Here is a 27,524-nt window from a genome sequence, read left to right on the forward strand (position 1 = left end):
ACGGATGCAAGGTGATTTGTTGATCAGTAATTCTGCTCAATCACACAGCAACATAGTCAATCTCAAACATGTACCATGTGAATCATGTTCTGAAAGTCTTCCTCCGTGACAAAATGGTAGTCGCTCCCGTCCTCTTCCCCAAAGTAGGGACCCCTGGTGGTATGGCAGGTTCTGTGACAACAAGAGACAAATGGTTCCAATGACAATACAGCAATACATTCAAGCTAGCAACTCAATTTCATTGGTCATGTACACAGTTTAGCAGGTGTTATGGCTGCAGCGAACTGCTTATGTTCCTATCAATCAATGCAGTAAATGTCAACAAGCGCACAATAATCCAACATTTAAAATAATCAAAAACGCCTAAGGATCATAATGGTATTGCAACACACCGAGACAGAAAGACGGACAGACTAGACATATAGACGGACACGTGCCACACACTCGCTTTGATGCACACAAGCACACAAGCACACACACACACACACACACACACACACACACACACACACACACACACACTCCGACTCAACTACCCAGGTGAGGTTGAGCACTCAAAACCTACAGGAGGGTGGCTCTCCAGGAACAGGGTTTGGGTTAAAACCTACAGGAGGGTGGCTCTCCAGGAACAGGGTTAAAACCTACAGGAGGGTGGCTCTCCAGGAACAGGGTTAAAACCTACAGGAGGGTATCTCTCCAGGAACAGGGTTAAAACCTACAGGAGGGTATCTCTCCAGGAACAGGGATAAATCCTACACGAGGGTATCTCTCCAGGAACAGGGTTAAAACCTACAGGAGGGTATCTCTCCAGGAACAGGGTTAAAACCTACAGGAGGGTGGCTCTCCAGGAACAGGGTTAAAACCTACAGGAGGGTACCTCTCCAGGAACAGGGTTTGGGTTAAAACCTACAGGAGGGTATCTCTCCAGGAACAGGGTTAAAACCTACAGGAGGGTATCTCTCCAGGAACAGGGTTAAAACCTACAGGAGGGTATCTCTCCAGGAACAGGGTTAAAACCTACAGGAGGGTATCTCTCCAGGAACAGGGTTAAAACCTACAGGAGGGTATCTCTCCAGGAACAGGGATAAAACCTACAGGAGGGTATCTCTCCAGGAACAGGGTTAAAACCTACAGGAGGGTATCTCTCCAGGAACAGGGTTAAAACCTACAGGGGGTATCTCTCCGGGAACAGGGTTTGGGTTAAAACCTACAGGAAGGTATCTCTCCAGGAACAGGGTTAAAACCTACAGGAGGGTGGCTCTCCAGGAACAGGGTTAAAACCTACAGGAGGGTATCTTTCCAGGAACAGGGATAAATCCTACAGGAGGGTATCTCTCCAGGAACAGGGATAAATCCTACAGGAGGGTATCTCTCCAGGAACAGGGTTAAAACCTACAGGAGGGTATCTCTCCAGGAACAGGGATAAAACCTACAGGAGGGTATCTCTCCAGGAACAGGGTTAAAACCTACAGGAGGGTATCTCTCCAGGAACAAGGTTAAAACCTACAGGAGGGTAGCTCTCCAGGAACAGGGTTAAAACCTACAGGAGGGTATCTCTCCAGGAACAGGGTTAAAACCTACAGGAGGGTATCTCTCCAGGAACAGGGTTAAAACCTACAGGAGGCTATCTCTCCAGGAACAGGGATAGAGAACCCTGGTGAAGAGGTTTCTATTAAAACCAGCGTGAGGTGAGAGCCACAGACAAGCCATGTCCAGCAGATGCTCTTTTGATTCCAGCGCTCCAGTGTATGTGCTCTCTATACCACTATTTACTGCTTCTATAGTTCTTCTACTGCCCGTCGTAGGGAACCTTGTTATTTATCACTCGCCATTGCTCATGTGTTGGAAGTATTGACCATCTGGTTTAACAGTGTGGAAGTATCATGTATCTATGGATGGGGAACCAGAGGGGATCCTAGTGAAATATATTTAGTACCATCCTAAACAATAACCCTAACCCTTCACCTCTGTGACCAGGCCTTCTCATATTCAAGGTAACTGCATCCTTTGATAAAGTCTATTCCGATGAGCACAAAATCCTAGAAGCAAGCTGGCCAAAAGTAGTGCACTATTGTCACGACTTCCACCGAAGGTAGTTCCTCTCCCTGTTCGGGCGGCGGTCGGCGTCGCCGGCCTACTAGCCATCACCGATCCATTTTTCTTTTTCCGTTTGTTTTGTCTTTGGTTCCTTCACACCTGGTTTTCATTTGCTTTAATTCCTGTGTGTATATTTATCTGTTTCCCCGCGTAGGTTTGTGCGGGATTATTTTTCATGTTGCTTGTAGAGGCTTTCCTCAGTTTATTCACGTGTGTTTATTATAGTAAGGAGCGTGGGTTTTTCTCCTTCCGTGAGTAACTGTGAGTTCCCATTTGTCTTGGGTGTTTTTTGATCATTGTACCTGTACCGTTTTGGTACTTGCCTATTAAAAAAACGCTACATTGACATCTCTGCTCTCCTGCGCTTGACTCCTTACCTACCTTCAGAACGAATCGCAACAACTATATATGGAAAAGTGTGCATTTATGGATGCATACAAGCCCTCAGAGTTTGGCCACAGGTTGCCAAAAGTAGTGCACTACTATGTAGGAAATAGGGTACCATTTGGCCCTTGGGACTCACCCGTAGGCGAAGAAGTCGTTGAACTCTCGGCAGAGCTTGTGGGCCAGCTCTCTCTTCCCACAAGCCTGGGGCCCAGTCAACACCAGCATGGGGTAGGGAGAGTCCAGACTGGGCAGGGTGCTGGGACACACGCACACAGCAACACATGGATGACACAGTACACCATTTAGAGAGAGGGAGAGCACAAGGATAAAGAGTCTAGGAATTACTTTACCATTGTTCAGGACAACAAGCCAATCAGAAAAATCTGATTTTTCCAGGCCAGGGGATAGGTCAGTTTCTATGATGTATAAATAGAGCATAAATGTCAGAAAAGCTGGGTTTCTTCATTTTTAAAGATTGCGAGCACAAGTTAATTTAGTATGTAAGCTTTATTTAGAATATTCATCGTAGCGACTTCTGATTGGCTGAAAGTCGGAGTTATAAGGAGGGTAGTCCAGTCAGGGTAGTTGGTGGGTCGTGATGTTTTTACCTATCGTAGATGACCTGGGGCTGCATCAGCTGGTATACCATGTGACTCATGTGCTCCCTGGCTGCCACCACCTCCAGAGGAGGGTCGAACTTGTTCACAGCCGACACCTGGGGAACACAGAGGGAGACGTTCATATGTAACAATGTTCACAGCAGACACCTGGAGAACACAGAGGGAGACGTTCATATGTAACAATGTTCACAGCAGACACCTGGAGAACACAGAGGAGACGTTCATATGTAACGATGTTCACAGCAGACACCTGGAGAACACAGAGGGAGACGTTCATATGTAACAATGTTCACAGCAGACACCTGGGGAACACAGAGGAGACGTTCATATGTAACAATGTTCACAGCAGACACCTGGGGAACACAGAGGAGACGTTCATATGTAACAATGTTCACAGCAGACACCTGGAGAACACAGAGGGAGACGTTCATATGTAACAATGTTCACAGCAGACACCTGGGGAACACAGAGGAGACGTTCATATGTAACAATGTTCACAGCAGACACCTGGAGAACACAGAGGGAGACGTTCATATGTAACAATGTTCACAGCAGACACCTGGGGAACACAGAGGAGACGTTCATATGTAACAATGTTCACAGCAGACACCTGGGGAACACAGAGGAGACGTTCATATGTAACAATGTTCACAGCAGACACCTGGAGAACACAGAGGAGACGTTCATATGTAACAATGTTCACAGCAGACACCTGGGGAACACAGAGGAGACGTTCATATGTAACAATGTTCACAGCAGACACCTGGGGAACACAGAGGAGACGTTCATATGTAACAATGTTCACAGCAGACACCTGGGGAACACAGAGGGAGACGTTCATATGTAACAATGTTCACAGCAGACACCTGGGGAACACAGAGGAGACGTTCATATGTAACAATGTTCACAGCAGACACCTGGAGAACACAGAGGGAGACGTTCATATGTAACAATGTTCACAGCAGACACCTGGGGAACACAGAGGGAGACGTTCATATGTAACAATGTTCACAGCAGACACCTGGGGAACACAGAGGGAGACGTTCATATGTAACAATGTTCACAGCAGACACCTGGAGAACACAGAGGGAGACGTTCATATGTAACAATGTTCACAGCAGACACCTGGAGAACACAGAGGGAGACGTTCATATGTAACAATGTTCACAGCAGACACCTGGAGAACACAGAGGGAGACGTTCATATGTAACAATGTTCACAGCAGACACCTGGGGAACACAGAGGAGACGTTCATATGTAACAATGTTCACAGCAGACACCTGGAGAACACAGAGGGAGACGTTCATATGTAACAATGTTCACAGCAGACACCTGGGGAACACAGAGGAGACGTTCATATGTAACAATGTTCACAGCAGACACCTGGGGAACACAGAGGAGACAATCATACGTCACATTGCCGATAAATATCTTATTTCAAGTCAGTCCTATCTAGAAGTAACGTATGTACAGTTGAAGTCAGAAGTTTACATACACCTTAGCCAATTACATTTAAACTCAGTTTTTCCACAATTCCTGAAATGTAATCCTAGTACAAATTCCCTGTCTTAGGTCAGTTAGGATCACCACTTCATTTTAAGAATGTGAAATGTCAGAATAATAGTAGAGAGAATGATTTATTTCAGATTTTATTTCTTTCATCACATTCCCAGTGGGTCAGAAGTTTACATACACTCACTTAGTATTTGGTAGCATTGCCTTTAAATTGTATAACTTTGGTCAAACATTTCGGGTAGCCTTCCACAAGCTTCCCACAATAAGTTGTGTGAATTCTGGCCCATTCCTCCTGACTGAGCTGGTGTAACTGAGTCAGGTTTGTAGGCCTCCTTGCTCGCACACGCTTTTTCAGTTCTGCCCACACATTTTCTATAGGATTGAGGTCAGGGCTTTGTGATGGCCATTCCAATACCTTGACTTTGTTATCCTTAAGCCATTTGCCACAACTTTGGAAGTATGCTTGGGGTCATTGTGCATTTGGAAGACCCATTTGCAACCAAACTTTAACTTCCTGACTGATGTCTTGAGATGTTGCTTCAATATATCCACATCATTTTCCTGCCTCATGATGCCATCTATTTTGTGAAGTGCACCAGTCCCTCCTGCAGCAAAGCACCCCCACAACATGATGCTGCCACCCCCGTGCTTCACGGTTGGGATGGTGTTCTTTGGCTTGCAAGCCTTCCCCCTTTTTCCTCCTAACATAACAATGGTCATTATGGCCAAACAGTTCTTGAGGATATTTCTACAAAAAGTACGATTTTTCTCCCTATGTGCAGTTGCAAACTGTAGTCTGGCTTTTTCTTCATGGTGGTTTTGGAGCAGTGGCTTCTTCCTTGCTGAGAGGCCTTTCAGGTTATGTCGATATAGGGCTCGTTTTACTGTGGATATAGATACTTTTGTACCTGTTTCCTCCAGCATCTTCACAAGGTCCTTTGCTGTTGTTCTGGGATTGATTTGCACTTTTCGCACCAAAGTACGTTCATCTCTAGGAGACAGAACGCGTCTCCTTCCTGAGTGGTATGACGGCTGTGTGGTCCCATGGTGTTCATACTTGCGTACTATTGTTCGTACAGAGGAACGTGGTACCTTCAGACTTGTGGAGGTCTACAAATATCTTTCTGAGGTCTTGGCTGATTTCTTTTGTTTTTCCCATGATGTCAAGCAAAGAGGCACTGAGTTTGAAGGTAGGCCTTGAAATACATCCACAGGTACACCTCCAATTGACTCAAATGATGTCAATTAGCCTATCAGAAGCTTCTAAAGCCATGACATCATTTTCTGGAATGTTCCAAGCTGTCAACTTAGTGTATGCAAACTTCTGACCCACTGGAATTGTGATACAGTGAATTATAAGTGAAATAATCTGTCTGTAAACAATTGTTGGAAAAATTACTTGTGTCATGCACAAAGTAGATGTACTAACCGACTTGCCAAAACTATAGTTTGTTAACAAGAAATTTGTGGAGTGGTTGAAAAACGAGTTTTAATGACTCCAACCTAAGTGTATGTAAACTTCCGACTTCAACTGTATCACTGACCTATATTATAAACCGGTACAGATCCTGACAGATGCCCACTGTTTTAAATAAACAACATACTAGGTTAGCATTCACTGTCCCAATTAGCAAAACATGCCACTCAGTTATTGATGCCCCTCCTCCACTTGCTATAGGCACAGTATTACACACAGGGATGGACACCTAGCAGAACATTACCCAGCTAGCCCGAGATGCAGGAGAAAGGTTGTCTTTTCCATCTTCACCTATCAGATTTTGGACCTACTGTAGGCTAGTATCAATTGTGCTTTACTAGCCGGCTGGCCAGCACCAGTCTACTAGCTGGGTGGCCAGCACCAGTCTACTAGCCGGCTGGCCAGCACCAGTCTACTAGCCCGGCTGGCCAGCGCCAGTCTACTAGCCCGGCTGGCCAGCGCCAGTCTACTAGCCCGGCTGGCCAGCGCCAGTCTACTAGTGCCCAAAAACCTTAAGTTCCATCACTGATAACCATCTCATACATCCAACCTGCCTTCTCCTCTACTGTGACTTTCTCCTGGTCCAGGCCAGTCAGGTGTTGAAGGAGGAAGATCACTGCCAGTCTATAGTCCAGTTGCTCCTGAGGTTGAAACGACAGTGAAAGAAGCAGCATTTTCATGGACATGTCTATTGTCAGTACAGAGGAAGCAGACAGCATTAGGGAGCTAACTTGTTAGTTTAGTGATGTGTTCTGGGTGTAGGTGCAGTGCAGCTACCTGGACTAGGTTTCTCTGCAGATTCAGCTCTCGGAGCAGGCACAGGTCATGGATGTGTGTGGCCTCCTTGATTTCACTGATCTGAGAACAGTATATCATACACAAAAAAGATCAGATGCTTGGATTAAGAATAAATCCTTTAAAAACGATTAAAACTACATTTAATACCACAGCCAATCTATCAGTTGATGCAGTGGAATAGCTTTATCACTCAGCTCCTGGTATACAGTCGCTAGGTGGTTTAGTGATACTGGCCATTGGTACCATGCAGACAGTGGCAGAGACAAGAGCAGGACATTAAGGAATGGACTGTGTCTCACCAGGTTCCTCTCCAGGTTGACAAGAGAGCAGGACATTAAGAAATGGACTGTGTCTCACCAGGTTTCTCTCCAGGTTGACAAGAGAGCAGGACATTAAGGAATGGACTGTGTCTCACCAGGTTCCTCTCCAGGTTGACAAGAGAGCAGGACATTAAGGAATGGACTGTGTCTCACCAGGTTCCTCTCCAGGTTGACAAGAGAGCAGGACATTAAGGAATGGACTGTGTCTCACCAGGTTCCTCTCCAGGTTGATGGAGCCCAGCAGATGGAGATTCTGCAGGCCTGACAGACTGGTGATCCGGTTCAGAGACAGATCCAGGACCTGCAGGGTTCTCAGAGTCTCCACGTTCTCTATCTTCTCAATCTGATTCCCCCTCTGGACAGAGAGGACGTGATACATGACAAACACTGGGAATATGAATACCGTGTGAACAAATACACACACACATATTAATGAACTCATATAAGCTCACACACACGCACGCACACACAACTCTCCCTCCTCCTACACACACACATACACACGCCCATGTCACACGCACACACACACACACACACACACACACACACACACACACACACACACACACACACACACACACACACACACACACACACACACACACACACAGACACACACACAGACAAACAGTTGCACATGCAAGTACATACTGTGCTGATTGGACCGCTGCTGTTCTCGGGGCTAATAAGCGATGCTGGACCCACAATGACAATTATATTGAAACAAACACACACTGTTTGTTTACCATGGAAAACATTTGTTTGGTGGCGCTCAGTGAATGCTAATTTACTATCAAACATATTGCTGACATGTTGCTGTGTTTCTGCTCTATAATTTTACTGGACACCTTACAACCCACAGTGCAATGAACACTAGTCCTCCAAGGATAGTTCTTGTTGATATTAATTATTGCCCTGACAAATGGTTGGCCTGAAAGAAATACCGTTGTAGGAATGCAAGTTGTTAATGATTGTATTGAATCCTCCACAGGGATAAGGGTTGTGAAATCCTGGTTCATATCCAGTTCTTCTGTCTGAGAAACAGGACAGCAATGTTAGGTTAATGAACCCTATTGCAAAAGTTTCTTTGTTTGTGTGTGTTTGTGTGTTTGGGTGAGTGTTTGCGAATGTGTGTGAGTTCAGCGTATGCTATTGTCTTGCATTGTGATGGTTGATGTGTTATTGGTGTGTACTATTGTGTGTGTGTGATTCCTGTGTGACACACACACACACACACACACACACACACACACACACACACACACACACACACACACACACACACACACACACACACACACACACACACACACACACACACCACACCCTCACTATCAAAGTTAACATTGAGTGTTCCCTTCCCCATCTGTAAGGAGTATAAAACTTTTCCCTGAGACGTGTGTATGATTGACAGGCCAGCTCCAATGGTCTGGGCTGACAGGTGAGGAGTGACAGGTGAACAGCTGGCCAGACACTGGTGTGGGCATGCCAAAAGCACTACAGACCAGTCCTCCTCTCCTCTAGAACCCACCATCCCTCCTGCTCTATAACTACCCATCCCCACCCCACCTTCCCCCTGCGTGGGCTGTCATTTATGATCCAGCCCCCGCGGCCCCCATGCCCTGCCCTCCTCCACTAGCCTTTCTGGCAGAGGGCTGCCGACAGCGGGGGACGGTGACCGCGCGGAGCCCTGGAAGCTCTCGAGGCCAGGGTGTGATGGGCTGAGAGAGGAGGCTGGCTGACAGGTAGCACGCTGTTGGGGAGCGGGGCTGGGCAGGAGAGGGCCGAGAGGGAAGGGGGAGGGGAGATGGAGACAGCGGCTGGGATGCTATGGAGGGGTGAAGGAATAAGAGAGGAGAGGAGGGGGTGTTGAACAGGGTCCAGGCCTGCTCACACCGCCGGCAGCTGGTCCCAGAGGGGAGGGTGGAAGCGGACAGGGGACACGGCTACATCGTGCTGACGATGAGGAATCACTTTGATAAAGGACACCAGCATCCGTCAGAGAGGGAGAGGGAAGGGTCTGGAGGCCCGCTGGCACAGCCATATGGTGGCTCTCACACTGGAGCCCATGTCTGTGTGTCTTTGAAAAGCTGAAGCTCAATTATGTCTGTGGTTTAAATATGAGACAGGAGAGGGGGGAGGGGAGAGTTAAAAATACACCACCTGCTGTCGTCATGTTTGAAGAGAAAGAAGTGGTCAAATATTGTGTGTAGCATAACTGGCACCATACTGGGGGGGAAACCTTTTAGAAAAGCCATGACATAATGGAAGAATGTAGACAGCAGGTAGGGACATCAAGGTGAAAACAGAAAACAACTGATTCACAAGAAAACACTTGTGTCCTAGTCTGTAGGCCATATTAAATCAGCCACAAGACCAACCACTAACCACAGTACTGATGAGCTTGGAGAGCTGCGTCTATACAACCGGATAGGCATATTCATAAATGAGCATAACGCATGGTAAAATATTATCTTTAAGAATCAAACTATTCAACAAACACACGCAATGTAATTATTCATGTAAAGTAACATCTCCATATATAACACACATGAAAAGTGTTAGAAATTGAATAATTCAAGTTAGGACCTACCAGACAGAGGTCTTTGATTGGCAGGTTGTCCAGGCCACTGATACAGGAGATCTTGTTGTGTGCCAGGCTGAGGTGTGTGAGGCTGTCACAATGCAGCAGACCACCGATCTCACTGAAACAGTTGTCTATCCAGAACGGGCACATGTTAAGAATGGTATAGAATGAGGAAGTAGTCTAGATAAGAACTTGACGTGTACGTGTGTGTGTGTGTGTGTGTGTAAATACATTTTGAAGGATACAGTCCAGATTCAGTTTACTCAAAGACGAGTAGGCTGACAAATGTGTCATCACTGACATCTGGTTATGGGAAAAGTTAACCTCCTGCGGAATACAACAAACATGAATAGTGAATCAAATGGACCAATCTTTAAATGCTTTTTGCAATGAAGAAAAATGAAAATAAACAACCAAATGCATGTATAATATGATAACTTCTACTAGTACTGTATAACTCACTGACAAACAATAAGAAGAAGTCAGCCCTGGTAAGTTCCTTGTCATTGCAGGGTAGGTAATACTTAGTAAGCATATGGAATGACACTACAGTATAAATGGTCTATGATGATTGGAACCCATCTTCTGGGACTATAGGCATCAAGAAATCCCAAGCCACAAATCAACCGTTGTCTTATCCTGTCTGCTGAAGGTCCCACCTTGAGGTTCTTGGGCGGCTGGAATCCAAAGAAGTCGGTGAGTTGGTTGTGGGAGGCGTCCAGGATGATGAGATACGGCATGTGGCTTACACAGGATAAATCTACCAGTCAACAAACATTAGGAGAGTCGGGCGAGCAGAGTGGGAGAGATGGCAACACCTGCCACACAACTGTTTTTATACAGACCAGAAGCATAGAAGAAGTTACAAGGGCACCGATGAGAAATTAACCGTTGTTTAATTAATTAGGCTAATCAAGCTACATTTTCTATATCAGTAATTAGAATCCTAACAAGGCATACAGTGCATTTGTTAATATGAGACACACACACCTTTTATTTTGTTGTAAGGAAGTTCTAGCTTTTGAAGGTGGACGTAATTGCATAGGATGGATACATTATTCAGATTTCGACCCTGGATAGAGACATATTCCGAAATTGAATTCCACGTGACATAGAAAACAAAACAAGAAAAGAACCACAACACAAATGGAAAGTAAACAGATTTGTTAGATACTCTTCCGCGTATAGTCTGATGGAAAACAGTTACTCTTGTGAAGCATATTATCAGCGATTGATGGGGTTACACTATCAACCTGAAGTGTGTGTATGTGTTCTTACAGGCGCACAGAGGAACTGGTAGACATGCTCTAGTCCAGTGGCAGAGTGTCCCAGGTTGGATAAACAGCTGGAAACGTCCTCTTCAGTCAACACACCATCGTGTTTCTGTATGAGACATAGCTACATCAAAATGTTTTGCAGTACACAATAGAACAAGTCATGCATTGTCAATGCATTGTTTTTTTGCACCAAACTTCTGTTATTATGAAACTCTGAGTAGAAAGAGAGAGAGAGAAGTTGCTTGCATCCTCAAAGTAATTAACATTAACAGCGTCTTATTCACCAAGCCTCATGGCCCATCTGACTAAAGCAGCTAGCATCTTTATTAATTTAGCTGTTACCCCTAGCTTCCTCCCTTACCTCCATTGTCTTCTCCTCCTTCTCTTCCTCGGAGGTTGAAAACGTGTCTGCACACGGCTGATGAACCACAGCAGGAAATGGTTGCGCATCAGTGGTCTCCTGTGTCACTGACTCATGAGGATAGCAAGTGGGTGACCCAGAGGAATACTGGGGCGTTGTTTGCTTCCCGATATCTTGCAAATTGTAAATTGTCGAAGTAGAAGACATTTTGAATGAAATTGTTTGGCATGAGAATACTTTTGGTATATTTTTACTTACTAATTAGCCTTGGTAGGTAGCTATTTTGAAAGTTGGCTCAGCTGGAGCGGATAGCGTTCTCTGTTGCTTAGTAACGATGACGACGTGTCAGTAGGTGAATTGAACTGTGGGATATGTCGTTTTTGATTCATTTACTCCCCAACAGTTCATAAAAGCTTTCAAACCCTGGTTCCACCATCTGGAAAAAGTAATATATTCCTGCATTTTCATTTTAGTGTGCTGAGACAAATATTCGCCATTAAATCTTCTAATAACTTTACACTAATCACCATGTTGAAACCTCAATCATGCTCACCAAAATGCAGAAAAAGCTTGACATACTAGATTTAAAGTAGTGTGCTTTGTGCATCAGACATCTTTCAACAGGTCTTGATCATTCTATAGAAAAGCCTTCTGACGTCCCATCAGATCTGGCAGCTGAGCTCAATTCCTGACAGTGTATATTTTGGATCCGTCTATCTAAAATGACATCATGGGACAAAGTCAATTTGTGTCAATGTGAAAAGATTTTGAATTATACGGTGCAACAGCGCATAGACAGACCATGTTGTTTGGGTAGTGTTTCGTTCTGTATGGCATTCATCAATTCCTCTGTGTCAATGGAAGAAACTAGTTCCAAGGTAGGAAACTGGCACTTTTCATTGTACAAAAACACACAAACTGCTCATATACACAGAGGAATTTTGATGTTTTATTTCAGCAAGATCAGTGTACACAATGGCAAGTCATCTTTAATTCAGTGTAGGATTGCTATTCAAGGCATTGGTCTGAAAGGGACTTTTAACAGACAATGGAGAAATGATCAAATTAATCCTTAAATCACACAGGGACTCATTAACCTCCGTTCTTATCAGGTGTTTGTGAAAAAACTCATCAGACATGAAACCACTCTCATATTACACACTGTAGATGTGCAAAACGACATGTCTTAAACAAACAAATAAAGCAAAGCGTTTAAAAAAAAAAGTGAAATATTTTTGTAGATCTTTACATTATTTAAAATGTGGGTATAGGGGTCCGATATACCAGATCATTTAAATCCAGATGGAGTGTTCTCTTGTTCACAGAATCAGCAGAAAAAAACTCCTCACTTGTGCAGAGTACTGCAAGCCATAGAGACCTCCATCGTGTGTGTGTGTAATATAGGACGTGTTTATTGTGTGTGTGTACGTGTATGTGTGTGTCTTGAGTGTGCTGAGTAAAATAAATGCTGTTCCTATGGCACTAGGCAATCCCTCCGGCAACCACAAGGCTCATATTGATCCCAGCCTACATGTCATTATGATGGATGGTTCCGCTGGGTTCTGGTGAGCAGCACTGCCACAACTCTCCCCTGTTCTCTTTCCTCCCTCCCCCGCTCTTGTTAAGTACTTTTCCTCGGAGTTAATTAACTAAACATACTGAGGGGATGCAGGGGAAGGAATGATTTGTGACTCCTTGCAAGTGTATTCACTTTAGAATAGTTTTAGCAGAAGTTTTAGCAGTTGTAGTGGTAGGAAGGGGAGTAGTGATTTGCAATTACATCCCTATTAAGTTCAAGACCTTGAGTGTTGGGACTATATACACACTTAAATTGTACTGGATACATTGGCCCCCATCCCCTAGCACACATGCACACCTCAACGCTGCAGCACAGTTAACGTATTTTTTCAGGACAGTGGCAAATACTATAATCAGAATCGGCTATAGCTACATTATATCCAATCTACATTATTCTAAAAGTGAGAGAGAAATAGAGTGAACCACAGCTGAGGTGGGGAATCAATTTCTTTCTTTGTCCTTGGGGAAGAAGAATGTCCACAAAATGGCCACAAGCAGGAGGAGAGAAGTGATAATCTCGACAGTCTAATCTGGCATCTGGTATTGCAGACACAGTCAGCGGGCCCACGAGGGAGAGCTGGAGGTAGAGCTGTAATTGAGAGCAGCAGTTAGATGTAATAAGACAATGAGATGAGAAAGGCCCCAAAGCCAGACTCTCAGAAAATTCCCCCATTCTCCACAGGTGAGACTAGGGCCGACCACATATGGGATGATTGAAGGGAGTCATTTTTTAAATTGGAGAGTGTGTGTGTGTGATTTCTTGAGGAACTGGCTGCATTCTTGCCAGTGAATAAGCAGATGAGTTACAACAACAGATGCATATTGGTAACTAAGTTCAAACCTTAAATCAGTAACTACTCAATGTACAGCCTACCAGCATTATCTCAACCCCCAAAACATATTACATGGTTATTTACGGTCTGCCATAGGATCTAATGAAGACTCAGTTAGGACTTTTACAAACGCAGTTCAACACCCGTCCCTGTGGAGGTGCTGACCAGTCCCTCAGAAGGTTAGCTGACACTGCTAGGTCAGCTCTAAAATACTAGCTTTAATCTAAACCCTTTTTCCAGACAGGAGGTTGAGAAACACTGGACAGTAATGCAAACAGACCATTGCCAACAACAGCCTCCCAATGTCCCCCCTCTCAAACAGTAGTGATCTTCTTGTCCTTGGTGGCCTGCTTGAAGGCTGCCTGCTCGCAGATGATCTCCTTGAGGCGCTGCAGCCGGACGTTCTGCGTGCTCAGGTCTCCCACGCCCGTCTGGCTCCTCTGCAGCAGGCTGAGGGCGTGGATGTACTCCAGCTCTGTGTAGCGAACGCCCTGGTCCACCACCAGGTTGAGCAGCTCATCTGCAGCGTTGTACAGCATCTCATAGTACTGCCTAAACAGGGGAGGAGATGACTTCATTGTTCAACGCCCATGAGAATGTTCTGTGTTATTCCAATCCCTCTGAAAGACAGAGGTCAGAGAGGTCAGAGCAAAGGGGGAGAGGGAAGGGGGAGAGGAGATGGTGGTTAGGGGGTTAGAGGGAGGAAGGAGATGGGGGACAGGAGAGGTCAGAGGTCAGTAACCAGTAGTACAGATGAGTAGAGAAAAAGGAATCAACACTATGATGTTGTTGATCTGGTACTACTGTACCATACTGCCACACATAACACTATGATGTTGTTGATCAGGTACTACTGTACCATACTGCCACACATAACACTATGATGTTGTTGATCTGGTACTACTGTACCATACTGCCACACATAACACTATGATGTTGTTGATCTGGTACTACTGTACCATACTGCCTCACATAACACTATGATGCTGTTGATCTGGTACTACTGTACCATACTGCCACACATAACACTATGATGCTGTTGATCTGGTACTACTGTACCATACTGCCTCACATAACACTATGATGTTGTTGATCTGGTACTACTGTACCATACTGCCACACATAACACTATGATGTTGTTGATCTGGTACTACTGTACCATACTGCCACACATAACACTATGATGCTGTTGATCAGGTACTACTGTACCATACTGCCTCACATAACACTATGATGTTGTTGATCTGGTACTACTGTACCATACTGCCTCACATAACACTATGATGTTGTTGATCAGGTACTACTGTACCATACTGCCTCACATAACACTATGATGTTGTTGATCAGGTACTACTGTACCATACTGCCACACATAACACTATGATGCTGTTGATCTGGTACTACTGTACCATACTGCCACACATAACACTATGATGTTGTTGATCTGGTACTACTGTACCATACTGCCACACATAACACTATGATGTTGTTGATCTGGTACTACTGTACCATACTGCCTCACATAACACTATGATGTTGTTGATCTGGTACTACTGTACCATACTGCCTCACATAACACTATGATGTTGTTGATCTGGTACTACTGTACCATACTGCCTCACATAACACTATGATGTTGTTGATCTGGTACTACTGTACCATACTGCCTCACATAACACTATGATGTTGTTGATCTGGTACTACTGTACCATACTGCCTCACATAACACTATGATGTTGTTGATCTGGTACTACTGTACCATACTGCCTCACATAACACTATGATGTTGTTGATCTGGTACTACTGTACCATACTGCCTCACATAACACTATGATGTTGTTGATCAGGTACTACTGTACCATACTGCCTCACATAACACTATGATGTTGTTGATCAGGTACTACTGTACCATACTGCCTCACATAACACTATGATGTTGTTGATCAGGTACTACTGTACCATACTGCCTCACATAACACTATGATGTTGTTGATCTGGTACTACTGTACCATACTGCCTCACATAACACTATGATGCTGTTGATCTGGTACTACTGTACCATACTGCCTCACATAACACTATGATGTTGTTGATCTGGTACTACTGTACCATACTGCCTCACATAACACTATGATGTTGTTGATCTGGTACTACTGTACCATACTGCCTCACATAACACTATGATGCTGTTGATCAGGTACTACTGTACCATACTGCCTCACATACCACTATGATGCTGTTGATCAGGTACTACTGTACCATACTGCCTCACATAACACTATGATGTTGTTGATCTGGTACTACTGTACCATACTGCCTCACATAACACTATGATGTTGTTGATCAGGTACTACTGTACCATACTGCCTCACATAACACTATGATGTTGTTGATCTGGTACTACTGTACCATACTGCCACACATAACACTATGATGTTGTTGATCTGGTACTACTGTACCATACTGCCACACATAACACTATGATGCTGTTGATCAGGTACTACTGTACCATACTGCCTCACATAACACTATGATGTTGTTGATCTGGTACTACTGTACCATACTGCCTCACATAACACTATGATGTTGTTGATCTGGTACTACTGTACCATACTGCCTCACATAACACTATGATGTTGTTGATCTGGTACTACTGTACCATACTGCCTCACATAACACTATGATGTTGTTGATCTGGTACTACTGTACCATACTGCCTCACATAACACTATGATGTTGTTGATCTGGTACTACTGTACCATACTGCCTCACATAACACTATGATGTTGTTGATCTGGTACTACTGTACCATACTGCCTCACATAACACTATGATGTTGTTGATCTGGTACTACTGTACCATACTGCCTCACATAACACTATGATGCTGTTGATCTGGTACTACTGTACCATACTGCCACACATAACACTATGATGTTGTTGATCTGGTACTACTGTACCATACTGCCACACATAACACTATGATGTTGTTGATCAGGTACTACTGTACCATACTGCCTCACATAACACTATGATGTTGTTGATCTGGTACTACTGTACCATACTGCCTCACATAACACTATGATGTTGTTGATCTGGTACTACTGTACCATACTGCCTCACATAACACTATGATGTTGTTGATCTGGTACTACTGTACCATACTGCCTCACATAACACTATGATGTTGTTGATCTGGTACTACTGTACCATACTGCCTCACATAACACTATGATGTTGTTGATCTGGTACTACTGTACCATACTGCCTCACATAACACTATGATGTTGTTGATCAGGTACTACTGTACCATACTGCCTCACATAACACTATGATGTTGTTGATCTGGTACTACTGTACCATACTGCCTCACATAACACTATGATGTTGTTGATCTGGTACTACTGTACCATACTGCCTCACATAACACTATGATGTTGTTGATCTGGTACTACTGTACCATACTGCCTCACATAACACTATGATGTTGTTGATCTGGTACTACTGTACCATACTGCCTCACATAACACTATGATGTTGTTGATCTGGTACTACTGTACCATACTGCCACACATAACACTATGATGTTGTTGATCTGGTACTACTGTACCATACTGCCTCACATAACACTATGATGCTGTTGATCTGGTACTACTGTACCATACTGCCACACATAACACTATGATGTTGTTGATCTAGTACTACTGTACCATACTGCCTCACATAACACTATGATGTTGTTGATCAGGTACTACTGTACCATACTGCCTCACATAACACTATGATGTTGTTGATCTGGTACTACTGTACCATACTGCCTCACATAACACTATGATGTTGTTGATCTGGTACTACTGTACCATACTGCCTCACATAACACTATGATGTTGTTGATCTGGTACTACTGTACCATACTGCCACACATAACACTATGATGTTGTTGATCTGGTACTACTGTACCATACTGCCACACATAACACTATGATGCTGTTGATCAGGTACTACTGTACCATACTGCCTCACATAACACTATGATGTTGTTGATCTGGTACTACTGTACCATACTGCCTCACATAACACTATGATGTTGTTGATCTGGTACTACTGTACCATACTGCCACACATAACACTATGATGCTGTTGATCAGGTACTACTGTACCATACTGCCTCACATAACACTATGATGTTGTTGATCTGGTACTACTGTACCATACTGCCTCACATAACACTATGATGTTGTTGATCTGGTACTACTGTACCATACTGCCTCACATAACACTATGATGTTGTTGATCTGGTACTACTGTACCATACTGCCTCACATAACACTATGATGCTGTTGATCTGGTACAAGGCCTACCTTCAAACTCAGTTCCTCTTTGCTTGACATCATGGGAAAATCAAAAGAAATCAGCCAAGACCTCAGAAAAAAAATTGTAGACCTTCACTAGTCTGGTTCATCCTTGGGAGCAATTTCCATGGGACCCTAACTGACTAGGATTAAATGTCAAGAATTGTGGAAAAACTGAGTTTAAATGTATTTGGCTAAGGTGTATGTAAACTTCTGACTTCAACTGTATATTGATGGTGGTTTAATCCATATGTATGTTGATGGTGGTTTAATCCATATGTATATTGATGGTTGTTTAATCCATATGTATATTGAAGGTGGTTTAATCCAATTTTATATTGATGGTTGTATAATTCATATGTATATTAATGGTGGTTTAATCCATATGTATATTGATGGTGGTTTAATCCACATGTATATTGATGGTGGTTTAATCCAATTTTATATTGAAGGTTGTATAATCCATATGTATATTGAAGGTGGTTGAATCCATATGTATATTGAAGGTGGTTTAATCCACATGTATATTGAAGGTGGTTTAATGAAATTTTATATTGATGGTTGTATAATTCATATGTATTTTGATGGTGGTTGAATCCATATGTATATTGATGGTAGTTTAATCCATATGTATATTGATGGTAGTTTAATCCATATGTATATTGATGGTGATTTAATCCATATGTATATTGAAGGTGGTTTAATCCATATGTATGTTGAAGGTGATTTAATCCATATGTATATTGATGGTGGTTTAATCCATATGTATGTTGATGGTGGTTTAATCCATATGTATGTTGATGGTGGTTTAATCCATATGTATATTGAAGGTGGTTTAATCCATATGTATATTGATGGTGGTTTAATCCATATGTATATTGAAGGTGGTTTAATCCATATGTATATTGAAGGTGGTTTAATCCATAAGTATATTGAAGGTGGTTTAATCCATATGTATATTGAAGGTGGTTTAATCCATATGTATATTGAAGGTGGTTTAATCCATATGTATATTGATGGTGGTTTAATCCATATGTATGTTGAAGGTGGTTTAATCCATATGTATATTGATGATGGTTTAATCCATATGTATATTGAAGGTGGTTTAATCCATATGTATGTTGAAGGTGGTTTAATCCATATGTATGTTGAAGGTGGTTTAATCCATATATATATTGAAGGTGGTTTAATCCATATGTATATTGAAGGTGGTTTAATCCAATTTTATTTTGATGGTTGTATAATTCATATGTATATTGATGGTGGTTTAATCCATATGTATATTGATGGTGATTTAATCCATATGTATGTTGATGGTGGTTTAATCCATATGTATATTGATGGTTGTTTAATCCATATGTATATTGAAGGTGGTTTAATCCAATTTTATATTGATGGTTGTATAATTCATATGTATATTAATGGTGGTTTAATCCATATGTATATTGATGGTGGTTTAATCCACATGTATATTGATGGTGGTTTAATCCAATTTTATATTGAAGGTTGTTTAATCCATATGTATATTGAAGGTGGTTGAATCCATATGTATATTGAAGGTGGTTTAATCCACATGTATATTGAAGGTGGTTTAATGAAATTTTATATTGATGGTTGTATAATTCATATGTATTTTGATGGTGGTTGAATCCATATGTATATTGATGGTAGTTTAATCCATATGTATATTGATGGTAGTTTAATCCATATGTATATTGATGGTGATTTAATCCATATGTATATTGAAGGTGGTTTAATCCATATGTATGTTGAAGGTGGTTTAATCCATATGTATATTGATGGTGATTTAATCCATATGTATATTGATGGTGGTTTAATCCATATGTATGTTGATGGTGGTTTAATCCATATGTATATTGAAGGTGGTTTAATCCATATGTATATTGATGGTGGTTTAATCCATATGTATATTGAAGGTGGTTTAATCCATATGTATATTGAAGGTGGTTTAATCCATAAGTATATTGAAGGTGGTTTAATCCATATGCATATTGAAGGTGGTTTAATCCATATGTATATTGAAGGTGGTTTAATCCATATGTATATTGAAGGTGGTTTAATCCATATGTATGTTGAAGGTGGTTTAATCCATATGTATATTGATGATGGTTTAATCCATATGTATGTTGAAGGTGGTTTAATCCATATGTATGTTGAAGGTGGTTTAATCCATATGTATGTTGAAGGTGGTTTAATCCATATATATGTTGAAGGTGGTTTAATCCATATATATATTGAAGGTGGTTTAATCCATATGTATATTGAAGGTGGTTTAATCCAATTTTATTTTGATGGTTGTATAATTCATATGTATATTGATGGTGGTTTAATCCATATGTATATTGATGGTGGTTTAATCCAATTTTATATTGATGGTTGTATAATTCATATGTATATTGATGGTGGTTTAATCCATATGTATATTGATGGTGATTTAATCCATATGTATATTGATGGTGGTTTAATCCATATGTATATTGATGGTGGTTTAATCCATATGTATATTGAAGGTGGTTTAATCCATATGTATGTTGAAGGTGGTTGAATCCATATGTATATTGATGGTGGTTTAATCCATATGTATATTGATGGTGGTTTAATCCATATGTATATTGAAGGTGGTTTAATCCATATGTATATTGATGGTGGTTTAATCCATATGTATATTGAAGGTGGTTTAATCCATATGTATATTGAAGGTGGTTTAATCCATATGTATGTTGAAGGTGGTTTAATCCATATGTATGTTGAAGGTGGTTTAATCCATATGTATATTGATGGTGGTTTAATCCATATGTATATTGAAGGTGGTTTAATCCATATGTATGTTGAAGGTGGTTTAATCCATATGTATATTGATGGTGGTTTAATCCATATGTATATTGAAGGTGGTTTAATCCATATGTATATTGAAGGTGGTTTAATCCAATTTTATATTGATGGTTGTATAATCCATATGTATATTGATGGTGGTTTAATCCATATGTATATTGATGGTTGTATAATCCATATATATATTGAAGGTGGTTTAATCCATATGTATGTTGAAGATGGTTTAATCCATATGTATATTGATGGTTGTATAATCCATATGTATATTGAAGGTGGTTTAATCCATATGTATATTGATGGTTGTTTAATCCATATGTATATTGATGGTGGTTTAATCCATATGTATATTGATGGTGATTTAATCCATATGTATGTTGATGGTGGTTTAATCCATATGTATATTGATGGTTGTTTAATCCATATGTATATTGAAGGTGGTTTAATCCAATTTTATATTGATGGTTGTATAATTCATATGTATATTAATGGTGGTTTAATCCATATGTATATTGATGGTGGTTTAATCCACATGTATATTGATGGTGGTTTAATCCAATTTTATATTGAAGGTTGTTTAATCCATATGTATATTGAAGGTGGTTGAATCCATATGTATATTGAAGGTGGTTTAATCCACATGTATATTGAAGGTGGTTTAATGAAATTTTATATTGATGGTTGTATAATTCATATGTATTTTGATGGTGGTTGAATCCATATGTATATTGATGGTAGTTTAATCCATATGTATATTGATGGTAGTTTAATCCATATGTATATTGATGGTTCTTCTCTCTCTCGCCCCCTCCACCCTTCTCTCCTCTCTCTCTCTCTCTCCCCTCCACCCTTCTCTCTCCTCTCTCTCTCTCTCTCCCCCCCCCCCCTCCTCTCCTCTCTCTCTCTCTCTCCCCCTCCACCCTTCTCTCCTCTCTCTCTCTCTCTCCCCCTCCACCCTTCTCTCCTCTCTCTCTCCCCCTCCACCCTTCTCTTCTCTCTCTCTCTCTCTCCCCCTCCACCCTTCTCTCCTCTTCTCTCTCTCTCTCCCCCTCCACCCTTCTCTCCCTCTCTCTCTCTCTCTCCCCCCTCCACCCTTCTCTCCTCTCTCTCTCTCTCTCCCCTCCACCCTTCTCTCCTCTCTCTCTCTCTCTCCCCCTCCACCCTTCTCTCCTCTCTCTCTTCTCTCCTCCCCTCCACCCTTTCTCTCCTCTCTCTCTCTCTCTCTCCCCCTCCACCCTTCTCTCCTCTCTCTCTCTCTCCCCCCCCCCCTCTCTCCTCCCTCTCCACTCTTCTCTCCTCTCTCTTCTCTCTCTCCCCCCTCCACCCTTCTCTCCTCTCTCTTCTCTCTCCCCCTCCACCCTTCTCTCCTCTCTCTCTCTCTCTCCCCCTCCACCCTTCTCTCCTCTCTCTTCTCTCTCCCCCTCCACCCTTCTCCTTCCAGCTTGCTGCAATAAAACTGTCTCGGTATGGAGAGGACCTGCTGTTTTATCTTTACTACATGAACGGAGGAGACCTCCTCCAGCTGCTGGCTGCAGTAGAGCTGTACGTATACAGACACACTGTGTGAAGGATGCTCCTCAGCTAGGCTAGCTAGTGTCTGCTATGGTTACAGGCTTGGTGAGGTGTTTGTTTTACTCACCTTTTCTTGTGAACAAGCGCCCTCCTCTGGGTTTTAGTGGTACTGACATGGAACATGAAGCAGAAATACCTCTGTAGTCGTTCCCCTTCTGCCGCCTCTATGTAGTCAGGGTCCCCTTCTGCCGCCTCTATGTAGTCAGGGTCCCCTTCTGCCGCCTCTATGTAGTCAGGGTCCCCTTCTGCCGCCTCTATGTAGTCAGGGTCCCCTTCTGCCGCCTCTATGTAGTCAGGGTCCCCTTCTGCCGCCTCTATGTAGTCAGGGTCCCCTCTGCCCCTCTATGTAGTCAGGGTCCCCTTCTGCCGCCTCTATGTAGTCAGGGTCCCCTTCTGCCGCCTCTATGTAGTCAGGGTCCCCTTCTGCCGCCTCTATGTAGTAGGGTCCCCTTCTGCCGCCTCTATGTAGTCAGGGTCCCCTTCTGCCGCCTCTATGTAGTCAGGGTCCCCTTCTGCCGCCTCTATGTAGTCAGGGTCCCCTTCTGCCGCCTCTATGTAGTCAGGGTCCCCTTCTGCCGCCTCTATGTAGTCAGGGTCCCCTTCTGCCGCCTCTATGTAGTCAGGGTCCCCTTCTGCCGCCTCTATGTAGTCAGGGTCCCCTTCTGCCGCCTCTATGTAGTCAGGGTCCCCTTCTGCCGCCTCTATGTTGTCAGGGTCCCCTTCTACCTCCACTTCTACTTAATGTAGTTTGTCTTTCAAGTCTTATAAGCAAATGTTACTACCGTATACAATGCTGTGCCCTAACATTTGACCCTTAACTTGTGTGACCTGTAACCTCAGCTTCAACCGGGACTGGCGGTACCACAAGGAGGAGCGTGTGTGGATCACGCGGGCGCCGGGCATGGAGCCCACTCTGAAGACCAACGCCTATGAGAGAGGCACCTACTACTTCTTTGATTGTCTTAACTGGAGGAAAGTAGCCAAGGTGAAGGACACAGGCTTGTTACCGTAGTTACAGTGCATTCAGAAACTATTCAGACCTTGACTTCTTCCACATTTTCTTTGTTACAGCCTTATTATAAAATTGATTAAATTGTTTTTTTCTACACACTCAACCCCATAATGAAAAGCAAGAACAGTTTTTTTGAAATTTTTGCATATGTATAATTTAAAAGAAATACAGAAATATAACATTTATATAAGTATTCAGACCCTTTGCTCAGTACTTTGTTGAAGCACCTTTGGCAGCGATTACAGCCTTGAGTTTTCATGGGTAAGTTTGGCACACCTGTATTTGAGGAGTTTCTCCCATTCTTCTCGGGTTCTTGGTCACCTCCCTGACCAAGGCCCTTCTCCCCTGTTTGCTCAGTTTGTCCTGGCAGACAGCTCTAGGAAGAGTCTAGGTGGTTACAAACTTCTTCCATTTAAGAATGATGGAGGCCACTTATATAGACCGGTGTGTGCCTTTCCAAATCATGTCCAAGTTGTAGAAACATCTCAAGGATGATCAATGGAAACAGGATGCACTGGAGCTCAATTTCCAGTCTCATAACAAAGAGTCTGAATACTTATGTAAATAAGCCATTTCAGTTTTTTTTTAATCTATAATACATTCAACAAAAAAAAAGACCTGTTTTCACTTTGTCATTATGGGGTATTGTGATGTCATTATGGGGTATTGTGATGTCATTATGGGGTATTGTGATGTCATTATGGGGTATTGTGATGTCATTATGGGGTATTGTGATGTCATTATGGGGTATTGTGTGTAGATTGTTGGGGGGAAAAACGATTTAATCCATTTTAGAGTAAGGCTGTAACATGATGTGGAAAAAGGGAAGGGGTCTGAATACTTCCTGAATGCGTTGTAGCTACAACTAGTAATCAGAAATACTGTTGTTTGGGGGTTCAAGACCAGCTAACAACGACTTTTCCAATTTCAAAAGTGTATGTGGTTTGGTATTTGAATAGATGTGCTTTGCCATGCAATTGTGCACATGTGTGTTTCCAACATGGACCCTTGACATCTGGGATCATTCACTCCCAGAGGATTTGTAAACCTGCTGATTCCCCCTGTAGAAAGCTTCTAGTATTGTTGGATCATATGTACAATTTTCTCCACAAGAGAAGCTGTTCTGTATTTAGTATGCTGCTTCAGCTGAAACACTGCTGTTATCCACTGTTTCAGCTGAAACACTGCCGTTATCCGCTGCTTCAGCTGAAACACTGCCGTTATCCACTGCTTCTGCTGAAACACTGCCGTTATCCGCTGCTTCAGCTGAAACACTGCCGTTATCCGCTGCTTCAGCTGAAACACTGCCGTTATCCGCTGCTTCAGCTGAAACACTGCCGTTATCCGCTGCTTCAGCTGAAACACTGCCGTTATCCGCTGCTTCAGCTGAAACACTGCCGTTATCCGCTGCTTCAGCTGAAACACTGCCGTTATCCGCTGCTTCAGCTGAAACACTGCCGTTATCCACTGCTGTCCCTAAAATCCTTGTTTCTCCCTTTCTAGGAGTTTCATCTGGAATACGAGAAGCTAGAGGAGAGACCCCACGTGCCATCCACCTTCAACTACAACCCAGCTCAGCAAGCCTTCTGAGAGACTTCCTTCCCCTCGTTCTCAGTCCACCATGGGATCCTAGACCTGGTTTGAGTTCTGGTCCCTGGCCCTGGTTACTCACAGCAGACAGACAGACAGCGAATGCCGGTGTGGCTGGCTCAGGCATCCTGCTTTTTATTCCTCGACGATCGACCATCTGGCAAATTGACTTTAGGCCAAATGAAGGGAAACCCGGTGACCATTTTGGCTCCGAGCAGGTCCTTCTTCCCCGAAATGAATGGTGTGTCGCCCAATGAAACGCTGGTTTCTCTTTTTAATCTTTTTTTTCTTTCTTTTTCATCTTTTTCCTGACCTTTTCCCTTTTTGTTTTGGTTGGTTGTCATTTTGAAAACATTCACAACTTTTTGTTTACGCCTCATTCTTCAGACCTCCCCATTGGTCACGAAGCACCATGACATCATAATACACACACACCCTCTCTGACAGAACCAGGTTGGTCTGTCGTTATCCAACAGAAGTGTTCAGAGAAACACGGTGACATGCAGATGTCAACACACAACACAATGTTACTCCAGCAGAGGGGAAAACCCACCGACAGACTGACAGACAGACAAGAGGCCAGGAGAAAATGCAATGTTCGTATTGTAGATCTATTTCGTAATAAAAGAACACAAAAGATGTTTGTGTATTTGTTCATATGTGAAGACGAGACCCATAATAGTTCAGCTTGGACATATCGTTAACTCTCAAACACATACGTTTTTTTTAAACTTCAGTTTATTCCCTCATTCGCTCCCTTTCCACCCACCATTTCTCCGCCCCTTTTCTGCCTACAAGAATGATCCACCAATCAGTGACAGACAACCTCCAGCTGTCCATATTCACTGAGACTCATCCTCCTTCCAGGGATGAACAGAACCGGAGAAAGAACTGTCCCAAGTCTTTGTTACAATTTTGTAATAAAAGTACATGTTTTTCCATTTTTTGGGGAGAGGGGGGGCTCAGGCATCACACATGACTAAAGATATGTATGTTTGATGTGTATATATTATATATATGACATCTATTTTGGAGAAGATTAAAAATAAATAAAAACAAGACTGTCGCCCGGCTGTACCTCGTTTTTAGGAGGTGAGCACGGAGCGGTGCAATAGTGGACGTACCGTACGACGTGGATAAAACGGGACTGTTCTGGGGACCGTGCCTGTCAACAATAACAATAGATAACCTGGATTAAAACCGTACTGGAGCCGGTGGATAGAGGACGACAATAACTGGTCAGGACAGGGGACCATGCCTCACGCCCTGAACACTTTCAATTAAACAACGAAGAACATCAACCACTACAAACAAGGGCCAGATACATTCTCAGTGAGCCAATAAGAACACCCGTACCCATGTGATGGTAGTTTTGGAGGGATGCGATTGGAGGAAGATGAGGACTGAAGCCCTTCACTGTTCAACAGCAGCATTTCATAGGAAAAGAAAAACACAATAAATAAAAATAATATGAAAAAACAGTATTGTATTTTCTGATCACGTTCTGGAAAAAAGCTTCTCTTTAATAAAGTAGAAAGGCTTTCTCCTGTATGATGCGGAGTGGGGGGTTGATTTCTGCTGCGCTGTGTCTGTGGCGTGTCTGGCTCTGTGTGAGTCTGTCTGTCGCGCTGTGTGTCTGTGGCGTGTCTGGCTCTGTGTGAGTCTGTCTGTCGCGCTGTGTGTCTGTGGCGTGTCTGGCTTTGTGTGAGTCTGTCTGTGAGTCTGTCTGCGTGTGGCGCTGTGTGAGTGCGTGTGGCGCTGTGTGTCTGTGGCGTGTCTGGCGCTGTGTGAGTCTGCGTGTGGCGCTGTGTGTCTGTGGCGTCTGGCTTTGTGTGAGTCTGTGGCGTGTCTGGCGCTGTGTGAGTCTGCGTGTGGCGTGGTGTGTCTGGCGCTGTGTGAGTCTGCGTGTGGCGCTGTGTGTCTGTGGCGTGTCTGGCTTTGTGTGAGTCTGCGTGTGGCGCTGTGTGTCTGGCGTGTCTGGTGCTGTGTGAGTCTGCGTGTGGCGCTGTGTGTCTGTGGCGTGTCTGGCTCTGTGTGAGTCTGCGTGTGGCGCTGTGTGTCTGTGGCGTGTCTGGTGCTGTGTGAGTCTGCGTGTGGCGCTGTGTGTCTGTGGCGTCTGGCTTTGTGTGTGTCTGTGGCGTGTGGCGCTGTGTGTCTGTGGCGTCTGGCTTTGTGTGAGTCTGTGGCGTGTCTGGCTCTGTGTGAGTCTGTGCGTGTGGCGCTGTGTGTGTTTATGGTCTCAATTGAATTATCAGAAATATTCTTTGATTTCTACTTTTGATTCTCTGCATCTTTCACA

At 43.1% G+C, this 27,524-nt stretch overlaps 3 protein-coding genes across 3 annotated transcripts in view; 1 reads left to right on the forward strand and 2 right to left on the reverse strand.

The window, feature by feature from the left end:
- LOC120032120 (leucine-rich repeat and guanylate kinase domain-containing protein-like) overlaps window positions 1-11,445 on the reverse strand; it is a 28,013-nt gene extending 16,568 nt beyond the window's left edge. Inside the window, exons 1-12 of the mRNA XM_038978061.1 lie at window positions 11,440-11,445; window positions 11,080-11,184; window positions 10,792-10,873; window positions 10,461-10,561; window positions 10,047-10,128; window positions 9,808-9,932; window positions 7,426-7,569; window positions 6,874-6,954; window positions 6,651-6,737; window positions 3,093-3,199; window positions 2,621-2,740; window positions 75-171 (exon numbers count right to left, since the gene is read on the reverse strand). Of these exons, the coding sequence (XP_038833989.1) occupies window positions 75-171; window positions 2,621-2,740; window positions 3,093-3,199; window positions 6,651-6,737; window positions 6,874-6,954; window positions 7,426-7,569; window positions 9,808-9,932; window positions 10,047-10,128; window positions 10,461-10,561; window positions 10,792-10,873; window positions 11,080-11,184; window positions 11,440-11,445 (1,137 nt within the window). The remainder of the gene's footprint in view (window positions 1-74; window positions 172-2,620; window positions 2,741-3,092; window positions 3,200-6,650; window positions 6,738-6,873; window positions 6,955-7,425; window positions 7,570-9,807; window positions 9,933-10,046; window positions 10,129-10,460; window positions 10,562-10,791; window positions 10,874-11,079; window positions 11,185-11,439) is intronic.
- A 930-nt stretch (window positions 11,446-12,375) lies between these two features.
- On the reverse strand, window positions 12,376-14,638 carry LOC120032237 (exocyst complex component 4-like). The gene is made up of 2 exons (XM_038978232.1): window positions 14,131-14,638; window positions 12,376-13,606 (listed from the first exon to the last, which is right to left on the reverse strand). The coding sequence occupies exon 1, from the start codon at window positions 14,426-14,428 to the stop codon at window positions 14,165-14,167; it is 264 nt and encodes an 87-aa protein (XP_038834160.1). The 5' UTR covers window positions 14,429-14,638; the 3' UTR covers window positions 12,376-13,606; window positions 14,131-14,164.
- A 7,807-nt stretch (window positions 14,639-22,445) lies between these two features.
- LOC120032189 (CCR4-NOT transcription complex subunit 2-like) lies at window positions 22,446-26,776 on the forward strand. Its single transcript, XM_038978170.1, has 3 exons — window positions 22,446-22,593; window positions 23,464-23,608; window positions 25,139-26,776. Exons 1-3 carry the CDS (start codon window positions 22,550-22,552, stop codon window positions 25,223-25,225), a joined length of 276 nt encoding a protein of 91 aa, XP_038834098.1. The 5' UTR covers window positions 22,446-22,549; the 3' UTR covers window positions 25,226-26,776.
- Window positions 26,777-27,524: the final 748 nt, after the last annotated feature.

The sequence above is a fragment of the Salvelinus namaycush genome, chromosome 38, assembly GCF_016432855.1.
Source record: "Salvelinus namaycush isolate Seneca chromosome 38, SaNama_1.0, whole genome shotgun sequence".
NCBI lineage: Eukaryota > Metazoa > Chordata > Actinopteri > Salmoniformes > Salmonidae > Salvelinus > Salvelinus namaycush.

Coding starts and splice junctions, on each gene's coding strand:
- LOC120032237 (XM_038978232.1), bottom strand. CDS start 14,428: ATGAAGTCATCTCCTCCCCTGTTTAGGCAGTACTATGAGATGCTGTAC.
- LOC120032189 (XM_038978170.1), top strand. CDS start 22,550: ATGAACGGAGGAGACCTCCTCCAGCTGCTGGCTGCAGTAGAGCT. Junction 22,594..23,463: donor CTGCTGGCTGCAGTAGAGCT/GTACGTATACAG, acceptor CTGTAACCTCAG/CTTCAACCGGGACTGGCGGT. Junction 23,609..25,138: donor ACTGGAGGAAAGTAGCCAAG/GTGAAGGACACA, acceptor CTCCCTTTCTAG/GAGTTTCATCTGGAATACGA.